The sequence below is a fragment of the Aspergillus ochraceoroseus genome (assembly GCF_002846915.1).
Source record: "Aspergillus ochraceoroseus IBT 24754 chromosome Unknown P175scaffold_3, whole genome shotgun sequence".
Lineage (NCBI taxonomy): Eukaryota > Fungi > Ascomycota > Eurotiomycetes > Eurotiales > Aspergillaceae > Aspergillus > Aspergillus ochraceoroseus.
The window spans coordinates 2,299,522-2,321,632 of NW_024468478.1; the positions used below are offsets into that span (position 1 = coordinate 2,299,522).

Below are 22,111 nucleotides of genomic sequence, written 5' to 3' on the forward strand. Positions count from 1 at the left end.
GACGTAATAGTAGTAGCATGTCGGCATGCAGGATGCAGATCGTGTAGCCCAACACCGACAGCAATTCTCAGCAACCGGGTTACTGCTAGGTCTACAGAAGCAGATTGGCTTTACTAAATGAGGTAGCAGCAGGAGCTAACAAAGGGGGGGATCGTGTATAAACTATTCTGTGTACCCCAGTTGGGTCATCAACTGCCCAGGGGGGGGCAGGTACATGAGATGAGGTCAGTGGTTTGAATCTGAACCGGCGGAGAACTAGAATCACAAATGGAGGGGGAGATCGAGAGCCACTATGGCCAACTATTATTGCCCTTTCTCTCCTATCAGACACGAGGGGATGTATCTTTCTTTTGGTTCCTGTTAGAGCGGTAGGTTCGGTGAGCTTCGTTCAGCCAGCCACAACAGGAGATGGTGGAGTTTGAGCTGCGCCATCACATTAAAAGGATATTCCCACAGCGGGTCCTGTCAATCTTCTGCAGGAGCAAAGCGCCTCTCTAGCATCAGGCCTGTTTGGCTGTATGCTAATTGGATGGTGTACTCGATTGAAGGACGCAAACTGCGAGAAATGAGTACCGATGAGGGCAAACATCATGTTAAGTTTCCACAATTCTATGCATTCTCGTTCCCTTTGGTTTATAATAGTACCTCCATAGGCGAGGTGCATTGGTACATCTAATCCACCTATTAAGCGGTTACTGCCCTGGGGGATCGATGGCTCGTGTATCAGGGCGACGGTTCATGGTGACTCGCATGGGCAGTAAATAACCCCATATGGTAACACCGTAGATGAAGCCACACGCAGAGACAGACACAAGGGAGGGACAGAAGGGATCTACGTGGTGAGACAAGGGCTATCATCTCCTTCTTGTTTAGGATCCCCCCAAAGCGCCATAGGGTGGAAGCGGACGTGAACCAGGAAATGGAATGTCGTATTCTCCATCCGGCCTCCTGCCGACCTCCAATGATCTCGATTCGCTAGCGGACGGGTCCCGAATGGTAGTTCCTCGAAGTCATCGAGAGGCTCGAGGGATTGCCAACACAGTGTCGATCATACTAGGGTGTGATTTCATCACCACCATGAGGACGTCAAAGCTCTCAAGTCCTGGTTATCTATGGGTAGGATAACTAGTGAATCGGGGTAGTTAAACTTAAATGGACTCCGTAAAGATGGATATGCGGAGAATGACTCGATTTTTCCAAGTTCTACTACCGTGCTGATGCCGATTACTCGCATACATATTCTATCTGCTCTGCATAACTTCGACACCGGATCGACCTGAATTGGGACCGAAGGTCACCGCAACTTGGTGAATTTGCGGTTATTCTCTACCTCTGTCGATAACTCAAAGGAGTAGGAGCGTACTCTGGAGAGCATTGCTTCCCTGATCCCAGCAAGCCCATCGAATCTCACTTTTGTTCCTTTCCTTCCGTCAGTTACAGATTTTAGTGTCTTTCCTAGCTCGGTATGATGCGACAATGGGATAAGCCGTGCAGATATACATAGTGGGCCCCGATCTGGCCAGCTTCGATTTTGGCCTGTCGATTTCTCTTAGATTCTCGCTATTGATGATCTGCGGTTCCAGCCAGCGCCACAGGGACGACCTTTGCAAACACCAAATCTGGCGCTGGAAGGGCTAATGAGGCCGAAGTACTCCGGAAGCGACTTGAAAATGTATTAAACACCCTCCTCTCTTCAAGTTTGTTTCATGTCGACACACAACATATTCTGGTATCCGCTCGTAACTCTCGCACAGTTGTCTTGTAGTTGAACTGAATGGCCTCATATCAGAGGCATTTCCCGTAGATTTCAGGCAGGATGATAGATATGTGGAAACTTGAACACTGTGACACATAAGGAACATGGCTTTTCAAGACGTTCTTGGTCAATTGCCTCTTCTCAAAAGCTATACTCACATTCTGTTTTGTTTCTCTCTCTCTGATTCGGATAGAGACACTGTTATTGCCGCTCTTCAATCCGCGACCCAACACCTGCTCGCGGCCTTTCCTTTTCTTGGAGGCCAGGTCGTGCACAAGCAAGTTCGCGCAGGGCATTCTGGCTATTTTACCATCGAGGACTGGGTAGCTCCATCTCCAACTGATACCAGAGGAGAGGCTGGTAATGCGGAGGAAATAGAACGCAAGATTCTCCACATCCGTGATCTTTCCGACACTCTCCCTTCATATGCTGCTCTTTGTGCTGCTCGTGCACCCTCCTACATGCTTCCAGGATCTCTCCTGGCTCCTCCTCGGCCTGCCTTTCCACTGACCTACCCACAAGATGGTCTTGCTCCCGTACTCGAAATCCAGGCCTCCTTAATCCAGGGAGGGCTGCTTCTCGATCTCGCGGCCCAGCATAACATCATCGATGCCACAGGCATATTTCATATGGCCGGCCTCCTGGCACGCCTTATGGATTCACCCCCAGGAGATATCCAAAAACCTGAAATTCAGCTAGGAAATTGCGACCGGCGCAATCTCATCCCGTTGCTCCCCGACCAAGAACCGCTACCGGACAGCCTCTCTGTGCTGAAACCCGAGCGGTTCCCGCCCCAGTTAGATACAGATACCTTAGCTCAGTTCAAATGGTACTGGTTACATTTTTCTCCGGAAGCAATTGTACATATCTGCCGGGAAGCAAATAGTCACCCGGAGGACTTTATTGACCCCATCACCTCTGTCTCGGTGAACGATGCCCTAACCGCATTCTGCTGGCAACGCATAGCCCTGATCCGGTTTCAGACCTCCAGCGGCCCTGATAATGATGAAGAAGAAGAAGAAAAGACGTCGCAGTTAACCCGCGCCACTGACCTTCGACGGGCCATGAACCTCAGCCCGGCGTACATGGGCCATATGGTCCGGACGGCTAACCTTCGCCTCCCAGTGTCCTTGATAACGCGGAGTTCCTTGTCGAATCTCGCTTCTAGGCTACGTGTTTGTGTGCAGGAGCATACGACCCCTTATGCAGTGCGGGCGTATGCGAGTTTGATTGCTCGAGAGACGGATAAAAGTCGCATCGCGTACGCCGGGTCGTTTGACCCGCGGACAGATTTCAGTTGCTCTTCTGTAGCGCATATTAAATTACCTTTTTTTGGAGGACTGGGGAAGCCGGAGTTTATGAGGAGACCGACCTTTGGACCGTTACCCGGGGGCATGTATATTGGCCCTGGATGGGGGGGAGTAGGGCTGGATGCTGTGGTCTGTTTACTAGGGACAGAGATGGAGTTGCTGAAGAAGGATGAATGTTGGAACTCATTAGTAGAAACGATTGAGTAGTTCTACGTATTTCCTCTCTCTCTTCTTGAGCGAGTTCCATGAATTGCAAGCCTTATTCTCACTCAAACCACCAGGTACTAGTGGAAAATATACTCCAGGTCCCCGAGGTCAATGAATGTACTTGATGTAAACTTGTCCTTTGTGAAATACAGTGCCAAATCGAAACAGCCATGCACATTGTAAACTCACTCCTTAAGACGAATATCCCCCTTTAAGGCGCGGTTCAAATCGTACTTCTTCACGAATCCACTCAATCCAAGTCCTACAGCCGCAACACCACACATACACGCCCAGATGATGCGCAAGCTATCTGTATACGCCTGTTTTAGATGCTCCTTGGGCAAGCCACCTTCCATTCCTTGAATCACCGTGACCAGTGCCGCTGCATCTTGACTTAGGCTCTCTGCATCTGGCGCCAACTCTGGATACCGCAATAACTCATGGCGCATTCGGTTCTGGAAAATAACTCCTCCTACCGCGATACCGATGGCCTGTCCGAAGGCACGGAAAAATACAACCATAGCCACGGCGACGGTAAGATTTTTATTCGTCGCAGACGCTTGAACAGTGCAGACAATTGCCGCGGTTAAGATTCCCAGCCCCAAGCCACTGGGGATATTCAGCAGGATCCAGCCCGCTGTGCTCGTATGCACGCGAATAATGCATAGTAGCCCTAGCCCAACGGCGGAGAGGGCCCAACCAACCCATAGACCCCAGCGGTAGCGGCCCGTGAGGGTGATTATGATCCCGCACATGATTGCCGAAGGGGCGACGGTGAATGTCTGCGGAAAGAGCGCGATTCCCGTGAGAATGGGCCCGAATTCACGCACAGCTTGGTAGTAGAGCGGCAGATAGTAAAGCGCGCCCCAGAGAATGAGACCCTGTAGGCTGCTAGCTGCAAACGCAACCGCGGCACTCCGGTTTTGAAAGATAGAGTGTGGTATCATTGGTTGTGGTGCTAGTGATTCGTATATAACGAAGCTCACGAGACCGACGAGCCCGATTATCAGGGGGACCAGCGTGCGCCAGGATCCCCAGGAGTACATGACACCACCCCAAGAGAGGGGGATGAGGAAAGACGAGATGCTGCCCACAAAGAGGATGGTCCCAATATAATCAACCCGCTTGAACTTGGCCTTGAGGGACCCTTCCGGTATCGTGAGGCGGAAGAAGAAAAGGACTAATATGGTGCCGATTCCAATAAACGGAAAGTTGATGTAGAATATCCACCTCTGCACGTTGTTAGGACGTCCTCAACCTGTACTTTGAAGCAGGGCGACATACCCAAGTCACATTCTCGGAAAACCCGCCACCTAGAACAGGCCCTAACACCGACCCCAGACTGTACATAGCACTCAGCACCCCGTAGTAGTTTCCTCGAAGGTGAAGTGGCACCAGATCCGTAACGACAACTTCCGAGAGCACAGCGAGTCCGCCTCCTCCCACACCTTGAATGCATCGTCCAACAAGAATCTGGGTGAAGTTTTTTGCCAAACCAGCTACCAGGGCTCCGGCGAAGAAAAACACCAGCGAGATGAGGATCACTGGCTGGCGACCAAATATGTCCGACATGGTAGCCGTGCTGGGTTGAAACACCGTCGAACAGAGCAGGAATGAAGTGCCGCTCCAGAAGGCCTCCATGGCGCTACCTCCTAGCTCCTGGGCCATTGTCTAACCATCATTAGCCCGTGTAGCTGCACCGACTTTGGTATATGGGAGGGCACAATTACCGGAAGAGCGACAGAAATCGACGTCCCATCCAAGGAGACCATCAGGGTTAAAACTGCCAGCGTGAAGAATACGAGACGACCCTTGATAGTTAGCGTAAAATCTTTGGAGTTGACGGCTTCTTTCGCCTCATTTTGCGGTTGCTTTTCCTCATCGTCAACATCCTTAGCGTTGGACGCCGAATCAGGCATCTCAGGTATAGGAGTAATGTCATTCAAAGCCATAGCTATGCGATAATCACGAGAATGCCAAAGAACGCAGAATCACTTAGAGGGGGAAAAGAGATACCGTCTGGGCTAGCGAGGAAGATGAAGGAGGATGAGACAAAGGTAGTGGATAAGGTTATACAACAGAAATTCTCCCTGACTGCCAGCTCAACGTCTGTCTCACATCGGAATCAAAGCAAAGAATGGCATTATCATTATGCTAGGATCTCTGTGAAACCACTAGGAAGTGTGTGTGTGTGTGTGTGAGGTGCCGGTTCCTAAAGGGCGCCTACAGAATTCTCCGCCAGACTAGATTCGATCTCAAGTGCCTCGATTGCCTGGCAAATAAACTGCTATATTGAAGCCGACATGGGAATTACTACAAAAGGCGCACAGAAGCGGCCTTGAGCATAGATGTTTGGGATACACTGATGAACAGAGGGAAAATAGGATCTTGTTGGTCGAACCCTAACAGAACCCCAGAATGTCAAACGAGCACTTCCAAGTCGCCATCATCGGCAGTGGAATCATCGGGAGCGTTCTCGCTCTAGGCCTGATTCGCAGAAAGGTCTCTGTTCAAGTCTACGAACAGGCCCAAAGTTTACGTGAAATTGGTGCCGGGATAGCTTTCACAGCGAACGCCCGAAAATGCCTGACTCTACTCGATGCGCGTCTGGATGACTGTGTGACCGCTGTAGGGACGGTAAACGGCGACCCTGCCTGTCCTAACAACAACATGCAGTTCATTGATGGGTACACTCATGATGCCTTGAAACATGGATCTCCTGGGGATGACCTGGTGGAAAAGACCTTGTACAAGCTCCATGCAGGACCCCGTGGCTTCGAGGGTTGCCATCGCGCCCACTTCCTCGACCAGGTCATGAAACTCATCCCAGACGGGGTCGTGCATCTCTCGAAGCGTCTCGATAGCTATGAGCTCCCTGAAGAGGACAGTGGCGAGAACAAGATCCGCCTTGTTTTCTGCGACGGTACTACAGCCGAAGCAGATGTTGGTACGGCGTGTCTCCTCCTCCTTTCCCTCTCCTGCCTGTTTTTTTTTTTTTTTTTTTTTCCCCTCGCACCCGGCCATAACGCCAGGTTCCTAACCATATCAAATCTTTTTTTGCAGTTATCGGGTGCGACGGCATCAAGTCCCGTGTCCGTGAACTCGTCTACGGCAAGGATAATCCCATCTCATACCCACACTATACGCATAAGATCGCCTACCGTGGCCTCGTACCAATGGACCAAGCAATTGCCCGCCTGGGCGAGTCTCGCGCGCGCAACCAGCAAATGTACGGTGGACCCAACGCGCATGTCCTTCATTTCCCCGTCGCGGGCCAGCAACTCATGAACGTAGTGGCCTTCGTCACGGACCCAAATGACTGGCCACTTGACCGCAACATGACGCAGCCCGCGACGAAGGACGACGTAGCTGGGGCTTTCGCAGAGTGGGGACCGACAGTGCGCACAATCATCGATTTACTCTCCCCGGCAATGGACAAGTGGGCTGTCTTTGATGCCTTTGACCACCCTGCTCCTAGCTATGCCGCCGGAAGCGTGTGTATTGCAGGGGACGCCGCGCACGCGTCCGCACCGCATCACGGTGCCGGTGCTGGCATCGGCGTGGAGGATGCATTGGCATTGTCGGTCTTACTGGACCGGGTTCGATCGGAAATCGAGGCCCGTAGCGCAGAGAAAGCAACAGCTATTCCCGCAGCATTGAAAGCCTTCTCGACTGTGCGCCACGAGAGGTCCCAGTGGCTAGTCCGCAGTAGTCGCGAAGTGTGCGAGACCTACGAATGGAATAACCCGAGTTGTGGCTCGGATATGTCCAAGGGATACGAGGATGTCAAGCAGCGCTCGCATAAAATCTGGTATTTCGACATTGACGGTATGCTGGCTGACTTGGACGAGGAGTATCAGAAATGTTTGATGGAGTGACTGGCTGGCCTACATCTAGTCTACACGTGTTGAGGAGATAGTTCGGAGGATGATCAATTCGCCTCTAGTCTCCCTCTTGCCGTCCATATGCAGCGTTTAGTAGATATTCAATGAGAGAAATTTGATATTAGCTTCTGTTCCTTACTACGCTAACTCTAGGCGTGACATGCAACTCGCCTCCAGTTAGAACAGAACCTCTCTCCTATGAGCAGGCCTATTAGTCCCGGGTCTTTTATTGTATGGCAACTGCACCAACTTGGGGCTCCGTGTCCAAGAATGGGGGTGGTAGGAGTAGAATCCGCTAGAGTGATAGATGAGACACGAACAGCCTTGAGTATCTCGGATATCCGCCCGTAGTGAGTCAAATCAGTAGTACTTGCGCTATGATAGATAGTTATTGATATTCGAGCAGTTCTCCTTCCACTGGATTGATATATCTAATTCATGCAGGAGCGGGTTGTTTCTTGGGGATATCCAGCAAAATGGCACTAAAGAACAAAACAAAGCTCAAACTCCGAGGATTTCACCCAATACTGGACTTTGCGTGATTTCAAAGGCCTCACGAATGTACGGTTCCTCCAAAGAGAATGGTTTCGCCATCAGGTTCGGGATGTATCTCCCTACCAGCTGCTCCACGTCAACGTTGTCGACGAGGAAGTTTGGGCGTAAAAGACATTGTCGGAATCTGTCCACTGTGGTACGAAGATGGCTGGAGTGAAAAGGTATATCAATTCCTTGCAGGGGAATGGTGGCTTTTCCTCGTTGAAGCTCGATATTTCGTGGGAGTGATTTCCCCTGGCCGATGAGAGTGCTGATCACAGAATGCAGTTCGCTAGCTGTCGTGTCGCGGGATTTCATAAATTCGGAAACCAGGTGAGATCCATCAGGCGCTGATGCTATGTGGTCGATCAATTTGCCCATCACATAAAGATTTGCTGTCTGGATAGAAATTACTCATTAGGGCCTGAAAAGCCACGTATTATTCACGGCACATTCAAGACATACCGTTCCGGAACACACATATTGTTCACCATCGACGTTGAGGTTCACAATTTCGAGTAATTCATTGCTCATAGAGGCAACTGTCTGGACAATGAAGCTTAATGCATCGTGGGAGAAGTCTGGATTGGGTATTAGCCGTCGTGAAGGAAGCTGCGATGTCTTCAGAACCTACAATTCCCCACGCGTTTAGGGTTCGTGGCCATCATTCCATATGTTGGCCCTTCGTGGTGGTCTCCTTTTCGCACAGATCCCTGCATCATTACCCCCCGGTAAAAGGCCAACTCAACGAGAGCACTTGTCGGGATAGTCTCGGAGAGAGCTGATAAAGCCCCAAATTCCCCAAGGGAGTGTCCAGCATAAACGGCTCTATCACACACATACCCCTGAGCGCGCAACTCGGCAAAGGCGGCTGCCTCGAATAACAAAATAGCCGGCTGTGCGAACTGCGTTGAATAGAGTAGGCCTTTAGGGTTCGTAAATGTGTACGAGGTAGAAGTCGGGGTAAGCTCAGCTAACACAGGCTTCTGGACCAGGTTTCCGTCTGCGAGTTGCACTCCCCTGGTAATATCCAAGTACCGTTGTCTAATGCCCCGTCCTTTCCAGCCTCCGAAGTGGATGGTCAAGGATTTCGGGTTGTTTCGTACAATATCCAAAACGGACCACCCTGCGGAATTGTCAATCATAGAATGCTGAGCTGTAGCAGTGACACATACCATAAGCGTTGAATAAATGTTGGTCTACACCATCCCATAGAGCTCTTGCTCTTGGGCTTTTGCTATACAGATCCATTCCCATCCCTTTACTTTGGCTACCTTGGCCCGTGAACAAATATGCTGTATTGGGCTGCTCAACCTCCGCATTAGCTTCAAGCACAAGTTCATCGGTCTTCTTGCGCACCGCGATAATATCGAAGCACATCCGCCCTCCAATCATGCCTGTATGTTTCAACTGGATCAATAGCTCGTCTCCCGGCATCACCATTGCCGTGAACCTAGCCTCGAAACGACGCAGATGCTCCCTGTTTCCCTCCAGAACCAGGTACTCCAGTACTCTCTCTGTTATTGCTGAAGTGCACATTCCATGGCAAATGGTTCCGTGGTTGTCAGCTAGACTCGCAAAGATGGATGAGGTGTGAATCGGATTGTAGTCTTTGGACAATTCAGCATATGGTTGATTGTTCAACGGCATCCGCACCTCCATTGAGAGCCGAGTGCTCCATCCAGGTGTCGGGAATTTTGTTTGAGCTTCAGACAATCTCCCTCTCCGCTCAAGAAAGTCTATGACAGGATTTCCGCTGCATTGTTCGCAGTTGAAGTTTATAACTCCAACTTGCTGGTGCTTGAGGCCGTCCAGCCGAGCGAGGGCGTTTCCGGTAACATGTATACTCCTCGCCCCGTCTTCCCCGTACTTTGTAAGTGTTTCAATGCGAAAGGTCACTGATTTTCCAACAAGGCTCATCGAATCATTGCACAAATGGAACCATTCCCGACTCAGAAGAACCAACTCGTCCAGCCTGGAGGAAACATCAAGAGCCCGTTCAGGTTCTTTTACTCGACGGAATGCTGTTATATTCTTCCAATCGCAAAAGGGCCCTCGGAATATAAAGGTTGATGTTACTGTCAACACCGGCTTTTCTGACCGAATGATACAACATTCTATAACAACCACGGTTCCGGCATCATCCGGATAGATACTCTGCACCTTCGCTTCAGATCTCACAACATCGCCCACAACTAGTGGGTTCGCCCCGTGGCAATACTGGAACATGTTTGAGCAGTGAACTAGCCGGAGAAGATTGCCGCCAATCTCACGTAGAACCAGTGGTTGGACTATGGCCTCCCAGGCAATGATGATTCCTGTGCTAATCGGTAGAATTCCCGAGTCCGTTACCATGAGTCGGTGGTTGAGAAAGGCCGGTGCCATAGTCTGCACCAGACCATCAAGAAGCGGCTTCGTTAATTGCATTGAAGTTCCGTGAAATGTATCCGGCACGCATAAATTAGAATCCACATCTCGTCCAAGCCAAAGTCTGCTATAAAATGCTTTGATCCTCTCATTACGCTCTTCCATAACCTCGCTCAACCCCGATACGCCGCACGATTGGGTGAATCTGTAAAAGAGGGTTAATGGATCGGATTTCTTAGGTGCATAAACGTCGATTCGCAGGTCACTCCCATTCGGGGATGCCGCTCTAATGGATGAGGTGATTCCACACGGATCTTGTAATACGACATGCACCTCTGAACGATCTCGATCCAAATGAATGGACGCCTCAGGGGTGACTTGCATAACTTTGCGAAACGGGTTCCTGTGGCGGGTATGATTCTGTAGTATACTCTGGTTTCCGAGTATTGCATGCAGCCAGGCCGGAAACCCGCTAGAGGACCCAATACTGACCCCTCCGGAATGAAAGGAGTCGTCGTCTGGAGCGTCAGAAAGTGAAGTAAATGAAGAAGATATCTCATCAATAAGGTCTCTTCCCGCCAAAGAGGTCGTGGACCAAGAGACTGGGGTGACCAAACCGCTTTCTGGGCTACACATGAAGTCGTGAGTGCAGAGTTTCTCTTGCATAAGGCTTGCAACGCCAGCCGATATTGAGTCCAGTATTTCCTTTGCTGATTTACCATCATCGCTAGAGTATTGGGCTGCCACGGGACCATGTAGAATACAGACTCTCTCAGCATCCTGCCCAGCCACAGCGTCAACATCTTCGGACTGCCACAATGAATCTTTTTTAAAGTAGTATTCAAAGTCTTCATCCAGGGCAGGAATAAAGTTGACGGGCTTTCGGCCTGGCTTTTTACACTGCATCAGAAAGAACCAACCATCCTCGGGATTGAGCTGATCCTCCGCTGTTGGGAAAGTATTGCTAAAGGAAATTAGAAACGAATCGGGTGACTCTGTGAGGAGTTCAAGAGGCAGGTCTCCGCAGTCATTATCAGTGCAAGGCAGTCTCTCGGACCAGCGAGTTGCAATTTCCATGGTGAAATCGATATAGGACGGGTCAATCCAGCGTTTGCTATGATGGATGTACATTAACTCAATCATTCTCTCAAGGACTTCAACGTAGGTCATATCCTCGAGATTGACAACATCCCCGTGAGTATTGCGCCCGAACCATGGCTTCGCGAAATCTGAATTCAGTCGTTGAATAATTGAATCGCGGTTGTTGGTGAGATATGCCAACCTGCTATCCTTCGGTAGGTTGAAGACGGTTTTGTCCATTTCGGCCCAAAACCGTACTCCTCTGGTAGCAATCTTATGAATCGGCTCCCCCATTTCTGATTTAACACTTATAACACCTCCTGCAGAACCCGTGTATGTTTTTTCCCATTCATGGTCAGGTACTCCGGGGACGTTGCCGATAATCGTCCTGACAGCCGGCGAAGTTCCTGCCTCCTTAGCTACCATCATACGGCTTCCTAATAGTATTCCGTCAAATGGCATGGGGGGATGTCCCATTTGAGCTGACCAGGAGCCACTTAAGTAAGGATAGATACTTTGACTATTCCCAAGTCCACTTCCGGCCACAAGATAGATATTAGAATGCTGCCGAATGAGGGGATAGGTTGTGATGATAGGTGCGTGAAAATCCTCGAATGAATGATGACCTCCCCCGCGTCCCCCGGTCCATTGCAAGATGATGGGAAATTCAGGGTGGGCCTTTGCTATTTCCACGACGGCCCGGATAGTAGATACTGATCCAGGCTTGAACGCAATATGCCGCAGACCCAATGTCCGGATATAATCGCTGGCAACGTCGAGGGAAGGCACACCAGCACCGATCGTTAATCCTTCGATTGGAACTTTAGCTCGTACCATACGACGAATCAGAGGAATTTGCCATGCCATAGCTCTGGGGTTGGCATATATCAAGTTGCACGTAATGCCTCGCCCACGGGGAATACGGCGAACAAGTTCATCAATAGCTGCTTCCATCTGAGAGGCAACATGGAAACCGCCCCCCGCAAGTTCAGCGTGATATCCTGCTTTCATAATAGCAGCAACAAGGCCAACGTTAACCGTTGTTGGGGTCATTCCTGCCACCATGATAGGAGATGCTCCCAGCAATCGGCCCAGGCGCGTCTCCAGCTGAACAGGGTCCGCTGTTGTCAAACGTAGTTGGAAACGCTGTCCCCAACCCTGAATTCTGCTCGATGTGTACAAAAGTTTCGGCGCCAATAGGTCTCTTAGAGTGCCGAGTTCAGGGTCTCGAGAATCCAAATCGCCTCCCTGGATAACCCGAGCGCCCCAACCTTCCCTAACTCGTTTTACCAATAATCCCAGACTACCACGATCGAAAACAATGAAGTGCGATATTGGGGTTCTTTGGAGTTTATCATGGCCTGCCAGTGCACAAGGCCAATCACAAAGTTCAGAGGCAATGGCATCTATGACAGTAGGCAGGATGTTAGTAGTCTGTTGCCGTAGATCTTGACCAGTCCGAGGGTGATAAACTGGAATTCCCAAGTGATGTGGATCGATTACAAAATCGGAAAGATGGGTTTTTACAGCTTCAGCAGCCTGTGTAAGGTAGGAGGTATGAAAAGTCGTGCTAACAGAGAGGAAGTTCTTTTGAATGGAAGGCTTTCGGATACTGGCAGGAACACGGGTTTGGCCTTCTTCAGAACCGGACAGACTGGTGAGATAGCTATCCAGATGCAATAAAGACGCCACTGTGCCGGCTATAACAACTTGGTCATATGAATTTATTAGGGCGATATAAAGCCATTGATCTCGCGTCAAGCTGGCGTTAAGATCGTCCAGAATAGCTCGCATTTGACCCTCTTCCAAACCACGCACACTTAACATATATGAAGGCTCAGTCCCTTCATCGAGCCCGCTGAGGTGTGCAGCTGGGACCATACTGCAAGGTGCAGCATGATGACATTCCCATCCTAGCCGAAACAATATCTGTACGGCCTGTTGGGAATTTTGATAGAACGAGCTCCACGATTCAGACCGCGCAATAGTAAGGGCAACCAAAATTCCCTGCGAATGACCAGTAGTCCCTTGAAATAACGACCGTAAATCGCCGGGACTAATACCCATCAGATGGCAAATAACGCAATATCGAGCAAGACTGAGAGCTCCAATGACCGGAACGCTCACAGGGGCCGGGAAAATGACGTTGGGGCTGGGGATACTACTAGGATTGGTAACCCATTCTTCAAGGTCCAGTCGCCAATCCTTATAGTATGAGCTAAATTCATGCCGGGCAGAAAGCTTTTGTAGATCAGACCCTACAACACGAATAAAATGGCGAAGCATGGGCTTGTAAGCTCTATAGAGTCCTGCAAGTTCTTGCGCGCAGGTCCGGCTTGAATCCCCTTGGCCGCCAAACACGGCCATGAATTGAAACTCAACGCGCTTTGCGCGTTCAAAAAGAGCACTCAGACGCTGGGCCATATGTACGTCTGACCCTTGGAAGCTATCACCGCTAGCTTCTATCAGTCTATAGTAGATGCCTAGCCATCGTTCCCTTTCGTCGGAGCTCGTAGCTAGGTCGACAACCAGCGAGTGTATCTCACCCTCATCCCCGAGGAATTCACATTCGAACGCTCGTCGAATGCATGCAAACGCGGACTCAGAGATGTGGTCTTGACTGAGTAAAAACTCCAGAAAGCCGAATGCCATCGCAAGACGCGAGGACCAATTTTCTTCGGTCCAGTCCGACGAGAGGAATGCATTCTTCTGTAACTCAAATAGGGTAAAATGAATATCTGGGATTGGTAGGGAAAGTTCCATGCCCTTGTGACGAAGGTGTAGAATGTCCGTGGAACATGGCGAGTAGTCCGAAAAAGATGAGAAAGGCATGTCCATATCGTTCTGAATAGCTGTTGAAGGATAAGCGATGTCAGGCGAGACGGCGGATGGCTCTTCATCCTGAGCCATGTTGGATTCTCTCAGATGGAACTGATCGAAGCAGGGAAGGAAGGCGAGAATACCGCCATAACGACTTCAAGACTATTTTTATTTACTCAATACTCGTATATCAGGAGTGATTCCGGTATTCTAAACGCAACCAGCACGCTTTCTAGCAAGGATTCCAAGTCCTCATGTTTGTATAGGGCCAGCACCTACTTCCTTCGTGCGACGGGATACTTCTCGCCCAAATCCTCTGGTCATTCCAGAACAACTCTCCCTATCGGGATCATTTAGGCCCAAGGGATGAGGCTTTATTTCGGTTTCTGCTGGGGAACATCTAGACCAGATCCTACCCAAACGCATGTTGCACAACCTGTTGGAGAATTGAGCCCTTCGGAGTTTTCAACTCGGAGTATCTCCTTTGTCACACCTGCCATCAGTCAAATCGATATCTCTGGGGCTATCCGAAGCATCTGGCGCGTGAATAACTGCAAGCTCAAGGACCAACTTGTCGAATCCCAGCTGCCGACTCTGCCAGCCCTATTTGAACGAAGCCAGAATATCCTTTCGCCAGTAGCCCTAACGACGGGCAGAATCCCTTCGAAATCTCCGTGTTGGAGCAGTAACTTGAGAGAAACCCACTACAAACCTCGTGCCATCTCTCCAGCATGACCCTCCGTATATCCACGGATAGCCCTCTACCGGTGGAAGGTGATGAGGCCAAACGCAAAGAGCTGGCCTTGACCGTTTTTATAGAGTTGCTGTCGTCAGTCCCACCCCTAACACCATTTCTACCTGATGATATATTCTAATCTTGTAGATATCAATTAGCATCTCCCGTGCGATGGTGATTATTTGTCAAAGATTCCAGCCACCACATTGTTCTCGCTAAATCTCTTAGGATTGAAACACAAAGCGAGATGTTTGGGAACGAATTATCCATCCAACGTTTCATCGAAGTTGGGCCGAGAACAACTCTTGCAACAATGGCTAAGAAATCGGCTGCCATTCGTTACAAACTACAAGCTCCATCGCAGTGGTCACATCTGCAGTTTCTCTCGTACAATGATGATTTATCAACGATTCTTTATCAACCGTCTGAGTCAGTTCCCCAAGCTGCTGAGGTAGATAGCCCTAGTCCAAAAGCTCCGGTGGAACCCCATCCAAGAAGGCAGCCAAATCCAGCACAAAAGACTGCTACTGCCCAACAAGTTCCAAACGTCGACAGCTCGTTGCTAGCCCGTCATATTGTTTTAGCCATAGTGGCCCAAAAGCTCCGACGGCCATTCGACCAGGTTCCAGCCGAGAAAAGCATTCGGGATCTTTCAGGAGGTCTGTGAATCTCAACCCGTTTTGCTTTGGTAAAAGTCTGATTGTACTTATAGGAAAGTCAACCCTCCAGAATGAATTGACCGGCGATTTGATGAGTGAGTTTGGTAGAATCCCGGAAGGGGTCGAGGACCTACCTTTGTCTGCTTTGGGGGAAGCTCTTCAGAGTGGATTTGCCGGAATGCCAGCGAAATACATGGCATCTCTCATCTCAAGATTGATTTCCAGTACAATGCCGGCTGGCTTCAACCAAAGCGCAATCCAAGCATACTTGGGAACTCGCTGGGGTCTAACAAAGCCACACGCTATCATTCCCCTATGTTTCGCTACCACCATGCCACCTGAAAATCGACTTCCCGATGTTCAGCACGCAGAGGACTATTTGGATAGTCTGGTCAATCGATATGCTGCCTATGAATGTATTTCCTGGGAGTCGCGCCTCTGTGAGCCTGGAGACAATGATGGTCTGCATACTCCGGTCATGGTAGATACCGCTAGTTTAGATGCCCTGCGTCGGGATCAAAGCTCTCTATACCGTGCTCAATTTAGTGCACTTGCGAAGTACCTCAAAATTCGCGAACCGGGTTCAGATGAAGAGCCATCCGAGTCCCAGGTCAAAGTACACGAGCTGGAGAAGATGTTGGGCCAATGGACTGTGGAATTCGATGACCAGTTCCTGCAAGGTGTCGGATCAATATTCAGTGCCATTCAAGCTCGTCATTACGACTCCTGGTGGAATTGGTCACGCGAAGAACTGATTCGGTGGCTTAATGAGATATTTCATACAGGTGTCCATCCCGTGTGCACTGAAGACCGCATGAAGAGCATCCTGAACAGATGGGAGTCGACGTGTACGGATATCGTCAATGAATGGCTATCCCACCAGCTTCCTCGGCAGCAACGCACGGTTATTCATAGCATCCAAGAATTACTTGACGAGATCGCGACCTTTAGCAATCGGGCCCAAGTTGCAGATCCCCTCTTTGTGTACACCCTCGCCCCTCTAGGCCCGCGGACAGGTATCTCAAGCTCCGGGCAGCTGGAATATCAAGAGGTCCCCCGAAACAACCGGTACTATCCTTACGTCGTGCGGCGTGGACTACATTGTCCGCAAGATGCTAAAGTCAAGATTCCTTTTGTTCACATTAAGACCCGTCAAGATAATGAAGACTGGCAGTACGACATCAAATATACCAACGTATTCCACGCAATGTTGGATATAGGGGCTACAACCGGTCTCACCTATGCCGGTAAAACGGCTTTAGTTACAGGAGCCGGTCCTGATTCCATTGCGTCTCATATAGTGCGAGGCCTCCTGAGCGGTGGTGCACGGGTGGTCATTACTACCAGCCGAGCGATTTCAGAAAGTGCGGGATTTTATCAACAGATGTATCGCCAACACGGTGCCAGGGGGTCGTCGTTAACCATCCTTCCCATGAACCAGGCAAGTAGGCAGGACTGTGAGTTGCTGGTGCGGCACATTTATGGTCCCGGATCTCCTTGCGGAGGTGACCTGGATTATATCATCCCATTTGCTGCAATTCCTCAAACAGGAGAGCCGGAGGCGTTAGGCGGACGGCAGGAGCTAGCACTCCGAGCCATGCTGGTGAATGTTCTACGGCTCATCGGCTATGTTCACCGGGAAAAGCAGGCGCTGCGCATTGAGACGAGGCCAACAATGGTTGTGCTCCCCATGTCGTGCAACGAAGGCACATTTGGAGGCGATGGATTATACGCGGAATCCAAAATAGGACTGAGGTCTCTCTTCAATCGCTTTTGCTCCGAAAGCTGGTCCACGTATATGACCGTATGCGGAGCCGTCATTGGATGGACACGCGGAACGGCTATAATGCGCTCCTCGAACCTGGTTGCGGAAGAAATGGAAAAGTTGGGCATGATTACCTTCACGCAGGCAGAGATGGCATTCAACATTCTTGCTTTGATGACGCCTGCGATGACTGCGCTGGCTGAGGAAGCACCTATATATGCGGACTTGACAGGAGGGGCTGCGTCCATGTGGAATATCAAAAAGCAGATTTCCGCAGCTCGTAAGAGGGTTTCCCACAAGCTGCAGCTACGAACTCTCATCGCAGAAGAAGATGCCCGTCAGCAAATGGTCATACGAGGTCCGACAATCGCATCAAAGAATTCCAGTACGCGGGGGAAAGTTCGGCTTGCGAATCTTAGTCTCAAATTTCCCATCTTGTCAGATATAGATGAATCGCTTCCGAATATTCGAGGAATGGTCGATCTCTCACGCGTCGTCGTCGTGGTAGGATATTCCGAACTAGGTCCCTGGGGCAACGCTCGCACAAGATGGGAAATGGAACACCAAGCCAAGTTCAGCCTGGAAGGCTATATGGAAATGGCTTGGATGATGGGCTTGATCAAGCACGTTGATGGTCAATTAAACGGACAGCCTTATGTCGGCTGGGTCGACGTAAAGACAGAAACCCCCGTGAGGGACGACGAAGTGCCCGAAAAGTACCATAAGCACATCATGGCTCACACGGGCCTGCGCTTAATTGAGCCCAGCAATGAAGATAAATACGATCCATCTCGAAAAGAGTTTCTGCACGAGGTAGCCGTGGAGGAAGATCTACCTCCATTTGAAGCGTCGAAGGCTTCAGCTGAGGCGTTCAAGCTGCGCCATGGGGCACATGTCAGTTTACAAAAGGCCCCTGACTCCGAAAACTACCGCGTTTATCTAAAAAAGGGCGCTGTTCTCATGGTTCCTAAAACCGTTCCTTTCCATCAAATGGTGGCAGGGAGAATCCCCCAGGGATGGGATGCACTCCGATATGGCATACCTGAGGATATAGTCCAACAAGTTGATATAACAACCTTGTATGCTCTGTGCTGTGTATCGGAGGCATTTCTATCTGCCGGGATTCGGGATCCTTACGAGATTTACGAGTACATCCACGTATCAGAACTGGCAAACTGTCTCGGTACCGGAGGAGGCCCTCTGAAAGTGATCCAAAGCATGTATCGAGATCGATTCCTCGATCGTCAGGTGAGAGGAGATATTATCTTGGAGCACTTTCTAAACACCATGGGGGCCTGGGTTAATATGCTGCTCTTATCAGCCACCGGTCCCCTGAAAACCCCAGTAGGGGCTTGTGCAACCGCCCTCGAGTCCCTGGATATGGGATGCGAGGCGATCAAAGGGGGTAAATGCAAGATAGCTGTTGTTGGGGGTTGTGATGATTACCGTGAAGAATTGGCATATGAGTTTGCCAATATCAAAGCCACGGCCAACAGTGCGGAAGAACTCGCGAAAGGGAGAACGCCAGCTGAAATCTCTCGTCCTACAGCCAGTTCGCGCAATGGGTTTGCCGAATCTGCAGGATGTGGTGTGCAGATTTTAACGACAGCTGAACTTGCCATAGAAATGGGGTTACCGATACATGGAGTGGTTGCCTATACACAAATGGCCAGTGATCAAGTCGGCCGTTCCATTCCAGCTCCCGGGAAAGGAATTCTTACAGCAGCTCGAGAGACCAGTGAAGGCAAAAATTCGCCTTTCCTGAATCTAGACTTACGGCGAGCACGGTTTGATGAAGAGATTCAGAATATCACACCAAGAGGTTACACCCATGGTCTATCCCAGAATCTGGGTACCACAAATGGGACAGCAGACCCACCAACCTCGGATGAAGACCATTTGCTCAAGCTGAAAGTCCATGACGCTCAGCGCCGATGGGCTAATGACCTTCACATCTCCGATCCGTCCATATCTCCAATCAGAGCTGCCTTGGCCACCTGGGGTCTGACGATTGATGATATCAAGGCTGTTTCAATGCATGGAACTTCTACAAAGGCAAACGAGATCAACGAAGGGGAAGTCATCCATACCCAAATGGAGCATCTTGGCCGCCGAAAGGGAAACCCTCTGTTCTCGGTTTGTCAAAAGTCGTTAACAGGTCACCCAAAGGCAGCGGCCGGAGCCTGGCAACTGAATGGATGTCTACAGATGATGCAGGAATGCATTATTCCAGGAAATCGGAATGCCGACAACATTGATTCAGACTTGCGACAGTTCGAACACTTGGTCTATCCTATGGAATCAATCCGTGTTGGGGAAGTCAAAGCCACCATGCTTACTTCCTTTGGCTTTGGTCAAAAGGGTGCTATCAATATCATGGTGTCGCCCAAATATCTGTTCGCCTCCATTCCCCTGGCTACTTTTCAGCGGTATCGGTCCCAAGTCACGAAAAGACAGCGGTCTGTTACTCCGGTATTTATCTCCAGGGTGATGAGGAATTGTTTGGTTCAAGTGAAAGCGCACGCGCCCTGGAGCAGTCCCGAAGCCATGCAACAATTCCTTCTGAATCCAACGAGTCGAATTCGCAAGGGGAAGATTTCTTGCAGTAATCCGGCCCCCAAAACCGGCTATTTCCTCTCTGAGTCAGAAAAGACGCTCCTGGAGAAGGCATCGTATGACTCTCCGTCCATGTCAAGCGCTGTTCAGGCTATGCTAGAGACTCTGACGTATCAGCCGTGTGCGCCAACATCCACTCTCGGTGTGGACATAGAGGACATTGCCAACATCAACATGGACAATGCGACCTTCATCAACCGCAATTTTACCGCTGCGGAACGCAAGTACTGCTTCAAGGCACCCAATCCTCGCGCCTCCTTTGCCGGCCGGTGGAGCGCCAAAGAAGCCGTCTTCAAAAGTCTCCAAACGCCATCCGTGGGTAGTGGAGCTGCAATGGGTGAGATTGAAATAATCAATGTCAACGGAATCCCGCGAGCTCTGGTACGTGTTCCTTGACATCTCCTCTAATACCTCCGTCATGGGAATCTAATTGGCTTCAGCTTCACGGTCATGCGCAGGAAATTGCGGCTTCTCAAGGTATCCGGCGGATTGAAATTACAATCAGCCACTGCGATGAAACAGCGATCGCCATGGCTCTAGCTATTAGAAGACGATAAAGCACGGAACTGAAACATCATCTTTGATTTCCAAATTGGCACCGTCGTTGGATAACTGGGATTAGGTCTCATCCTACTCACCAGATAGAATCTAGATCTATCGGAGCTAGAGAAGACAGCCCAAACACAAGAATCTGCAGTACAAGCATAACCCCATTTCCGGTCTCGGTCATTTCACGTAGATAGTCAAATCCCCAAAATACTCGTCCAAGTCGCACAGTGACACGCTTGTGTAGTGCTCAACCATTTTACGCACGCGCTTTGAATCCGGGTCAGTGGTGTAGGGACTGGTTCAAGCATTAGCTCCTAACAACCTAACAAGAAAAAGATCATAGAACGAGAACAGATAGAAGACCTACACTACCCAAAACTCCTCCCCGTTTCTCATCTGCTTCTCCCACCGGGAATTCTCGTTTTCCTCGGGATTGACCGTGTTCCAGATCATCGCGGCAGGCCATTGAACATCCACCACGACCTGCTTGACGGGGATATTGGGACTAACCGAGAAAACCAGGGTGGACGCGTCGATCTCGAGAAATCCCTTGGGGTCATCCAGGGGCACAATCCCGAGGCTCCTCAGGAGATCCTGGTCCACGTCATTGTACGCAGGGTCCTGGGCGTAGCACTTTATTTCCTGGTCCCCGTTTATACCCCGCCTCGTCAAGGTTTCGACCATGGACCCGATTGCCGCGTGTTGGGCATGAGAGCGGGTCGAGTGATAGTCATGCTCCAGGACACTTAAGGTCCCCAAGCCAAATCCGATGATCTTGTTGATGGGCGTTGAGAAGCTCAATGTTGACATATGGCGCTCGAGCGTTTTGCACGTTTCGCTTGCTTTCCATGCGACGAGGGAGGTTTTGAAGGCTCGACGAACATCCTCTGCAGGACTCTTGGGGAACTCGGCCGAGCTAGTGTAGCAGATTGAGACTGGCGCATTGTCTCTCAATGAGATTTCAGGGAATGATGGGTGGATACACGTTAGGTTCTGAATGCTGCTGTATCCGATCCGGTAGTTGGTTCTATTCTCTCTTCATATCAGGGTTGGGATCCATCGGGGGGGGGGAAGGGGAAAGAGAAAAAAAAAAAAAAAACAAAGGGAAGTATTCAACATGCAAGAGAGATAGTCAGTCTTACGCAAAATCCGAGCACCAAGATGGGATCTTCAGACTATAGGCGTGTCGCACATCATCGAGGTCATCAATGTACACCTCGTCATTGCCTTGTTCTATCTGGTCATCTAGATCCGCCAACAGGGCCCGCGGGAAGAGTGGTTTCCCGGAATTGTAAAGCCTAGACAGATGCTCCAACTTCTCCTGTATCTTGGATAACAGGTGTCCATCCGTAAATCCCCCCGCCTGCTCATCCATGAGGCTTTCTACTGCCATTGTGTCTGTTGCTGTTTTCTCCGTGCTCGGCCCAGTGGTGCACGAGATACTAGGCTGGGTTGCGACACAACTCATGGTTATCAAGGGAAATAAATAGGAATAAGATTCAGAATAGTACGCAAGGAGACGAGTGTTAGTCTTGGGACGAGTTGGGATAGCAATAGTAAATGTGGTGGATTGAAGTCGTGCTTCGACGATATATATACATCCAGAGGACTCTCCGACCCAAATGCCCTTCCACGACTAAAGCAGTAGAACCACGAGGCTAGTCCCTACGAAGGATCCAAATCTATGGCTTAGCTTCCTTTTCTTTTCTTTTTTTTTTTTGATACCTGTTTGTTGTCCTTCATCAGAGCCACAGGCCTTCTTCAGCTAGAAAGTATGCTTTGCATGGGCCTCACCGCTTGAACATGCTTGCTCCTGCAGGCGAGAGTT

The 22,111-nt window shown here is 50.1% G+C and overlaps 6 protein-coding genes across 6 annotated transcripts; 3 read left to right on the plus strand and 3 right to left on the minus strand.

Annotated features, from left to right (window-relative positions):
• Window positions 1–1,860: 1,860 nt before the first annotated feature.
• On the plus strand, window positions 1,861–3,273 carry P175DRAFT_0434688 (uncharacterized protein; the record flags this gene model as incomplete). The annotated part of the gene is made up of 2 exons (XM_040893679.1): window positions 1,861–2,079; window positions 2,128–3,273. The coding sequence occupies 2 exons, from the start codon at window positions 1,861–1,863 to the stop codon at window positions 3,271–3,273; spliced, it is 1,365 nt and encodes a 454-aa protein (XP_040753464.1).
• A 185-nt stretch (window positions 3,274–3,458) lies between these two features.
• Window positions 3,459–5,192, minus strand: P175DRAFT_0508935 (uncharacterized protein; the record flags this gene model as incomplete). Its single annotated transcript, XM_040898395.1, has 3 exons — window positions 3,459–4,505; window positions 4,558–4,944; window positions 5,004–5,192. The coding sequence occupies 3 exons, from the start codon at window positions 5,190–5,192 to the stop codon at window positions 3,459–3,461; spliced, it is 1,623 nt and encodes a 540-aa protein (XP_040753465.1).
• A 499-nt stretch (window positions 5,193–5,691) lies between these two features.
• On the plus strand, window positions 5,692–7,151 carry P175DRAFT_0477930 (uncharacterized protein; the record flags this gene model as incomplete). Its single annotated transcript, XM_040895341.1, has 2 exons — window positions 5,692–6,229; window positions 6,337–7,151. The coding sequence occupies 2 exons, from the start codon at window positions 5,692–5,694 to the stop codon at window positions 7,149–7,151; spliced, it is 1,353 nt and encodes a 450-aa protein (XP_040753466.1).
• Window positions 7,152–7,658: 507 nt separating this feature from the next.
• P175DRAFT_0435392 (uncharacterized protein) lies at window positions 7,659–13,970 on the minus strand (the record flags this gene model as incomplete). Its single annotated transcript, XM_040893725.1, has 4 exons — window positions 7,659–8,090; window positions 8,157–8,272; window positions 8,326–8,817; window positions 8,867–13,970. 4 exons carry the CDS (start codon window positions 13,968–13,970, stop codon window positions 7,659–7,661), a joined length of 6,144 nt encoding a protein of 2,047 aa, XP_040753467.1.
• A 776-nt stretch (window positions 13,971–14,746) lies between these two features.
• P175DRAFT_0457397 (uncharacterized protein) lies at window positions 14,747–20,515 on the plus strand. The gene is made up of 5 exons (XM_040894653.1): window positions 14,747–14,787; window positions 14,842–14,868; window positions 14,923–15,353; window positions 15,407–20,115; window positions 20,175–20,515. Exons 3-5 carry the CDS (start codon window positions 14,942–14,944, stop codon window positions 20,289–20,291), a joined length of 5,238 nt encoding a protein of 1,745 aa, XP_040753468.1. The 5' UTR covers window positions 14,747–14,787; window positions 14,842–14,868; window positions 14,923–14,941; the 3' UTR covers window positions 20,292–20,515.
• P175DRAFT_0435580 (SRR1 family protein) lies at window positions 20,461–21,658 on the minus strand (the record flags this gene model as incomplete). The annotated part of the gene is made up of 3 exons (XM_040893742.1): window positions 20,461–20,578; window positions 20,651–21,310; window positions 21,426–21,658. 3 exons carry the CDS (start codon window positions 21,656–21,658, stop codon window positions 20,461–20,463), a joined length of 1,011 nt encoding a protein of 336 aa, XP_040753469.1.
• Between the last annotated feature and the right edge of the window lie 453 nt (window positions 21,659–22,111).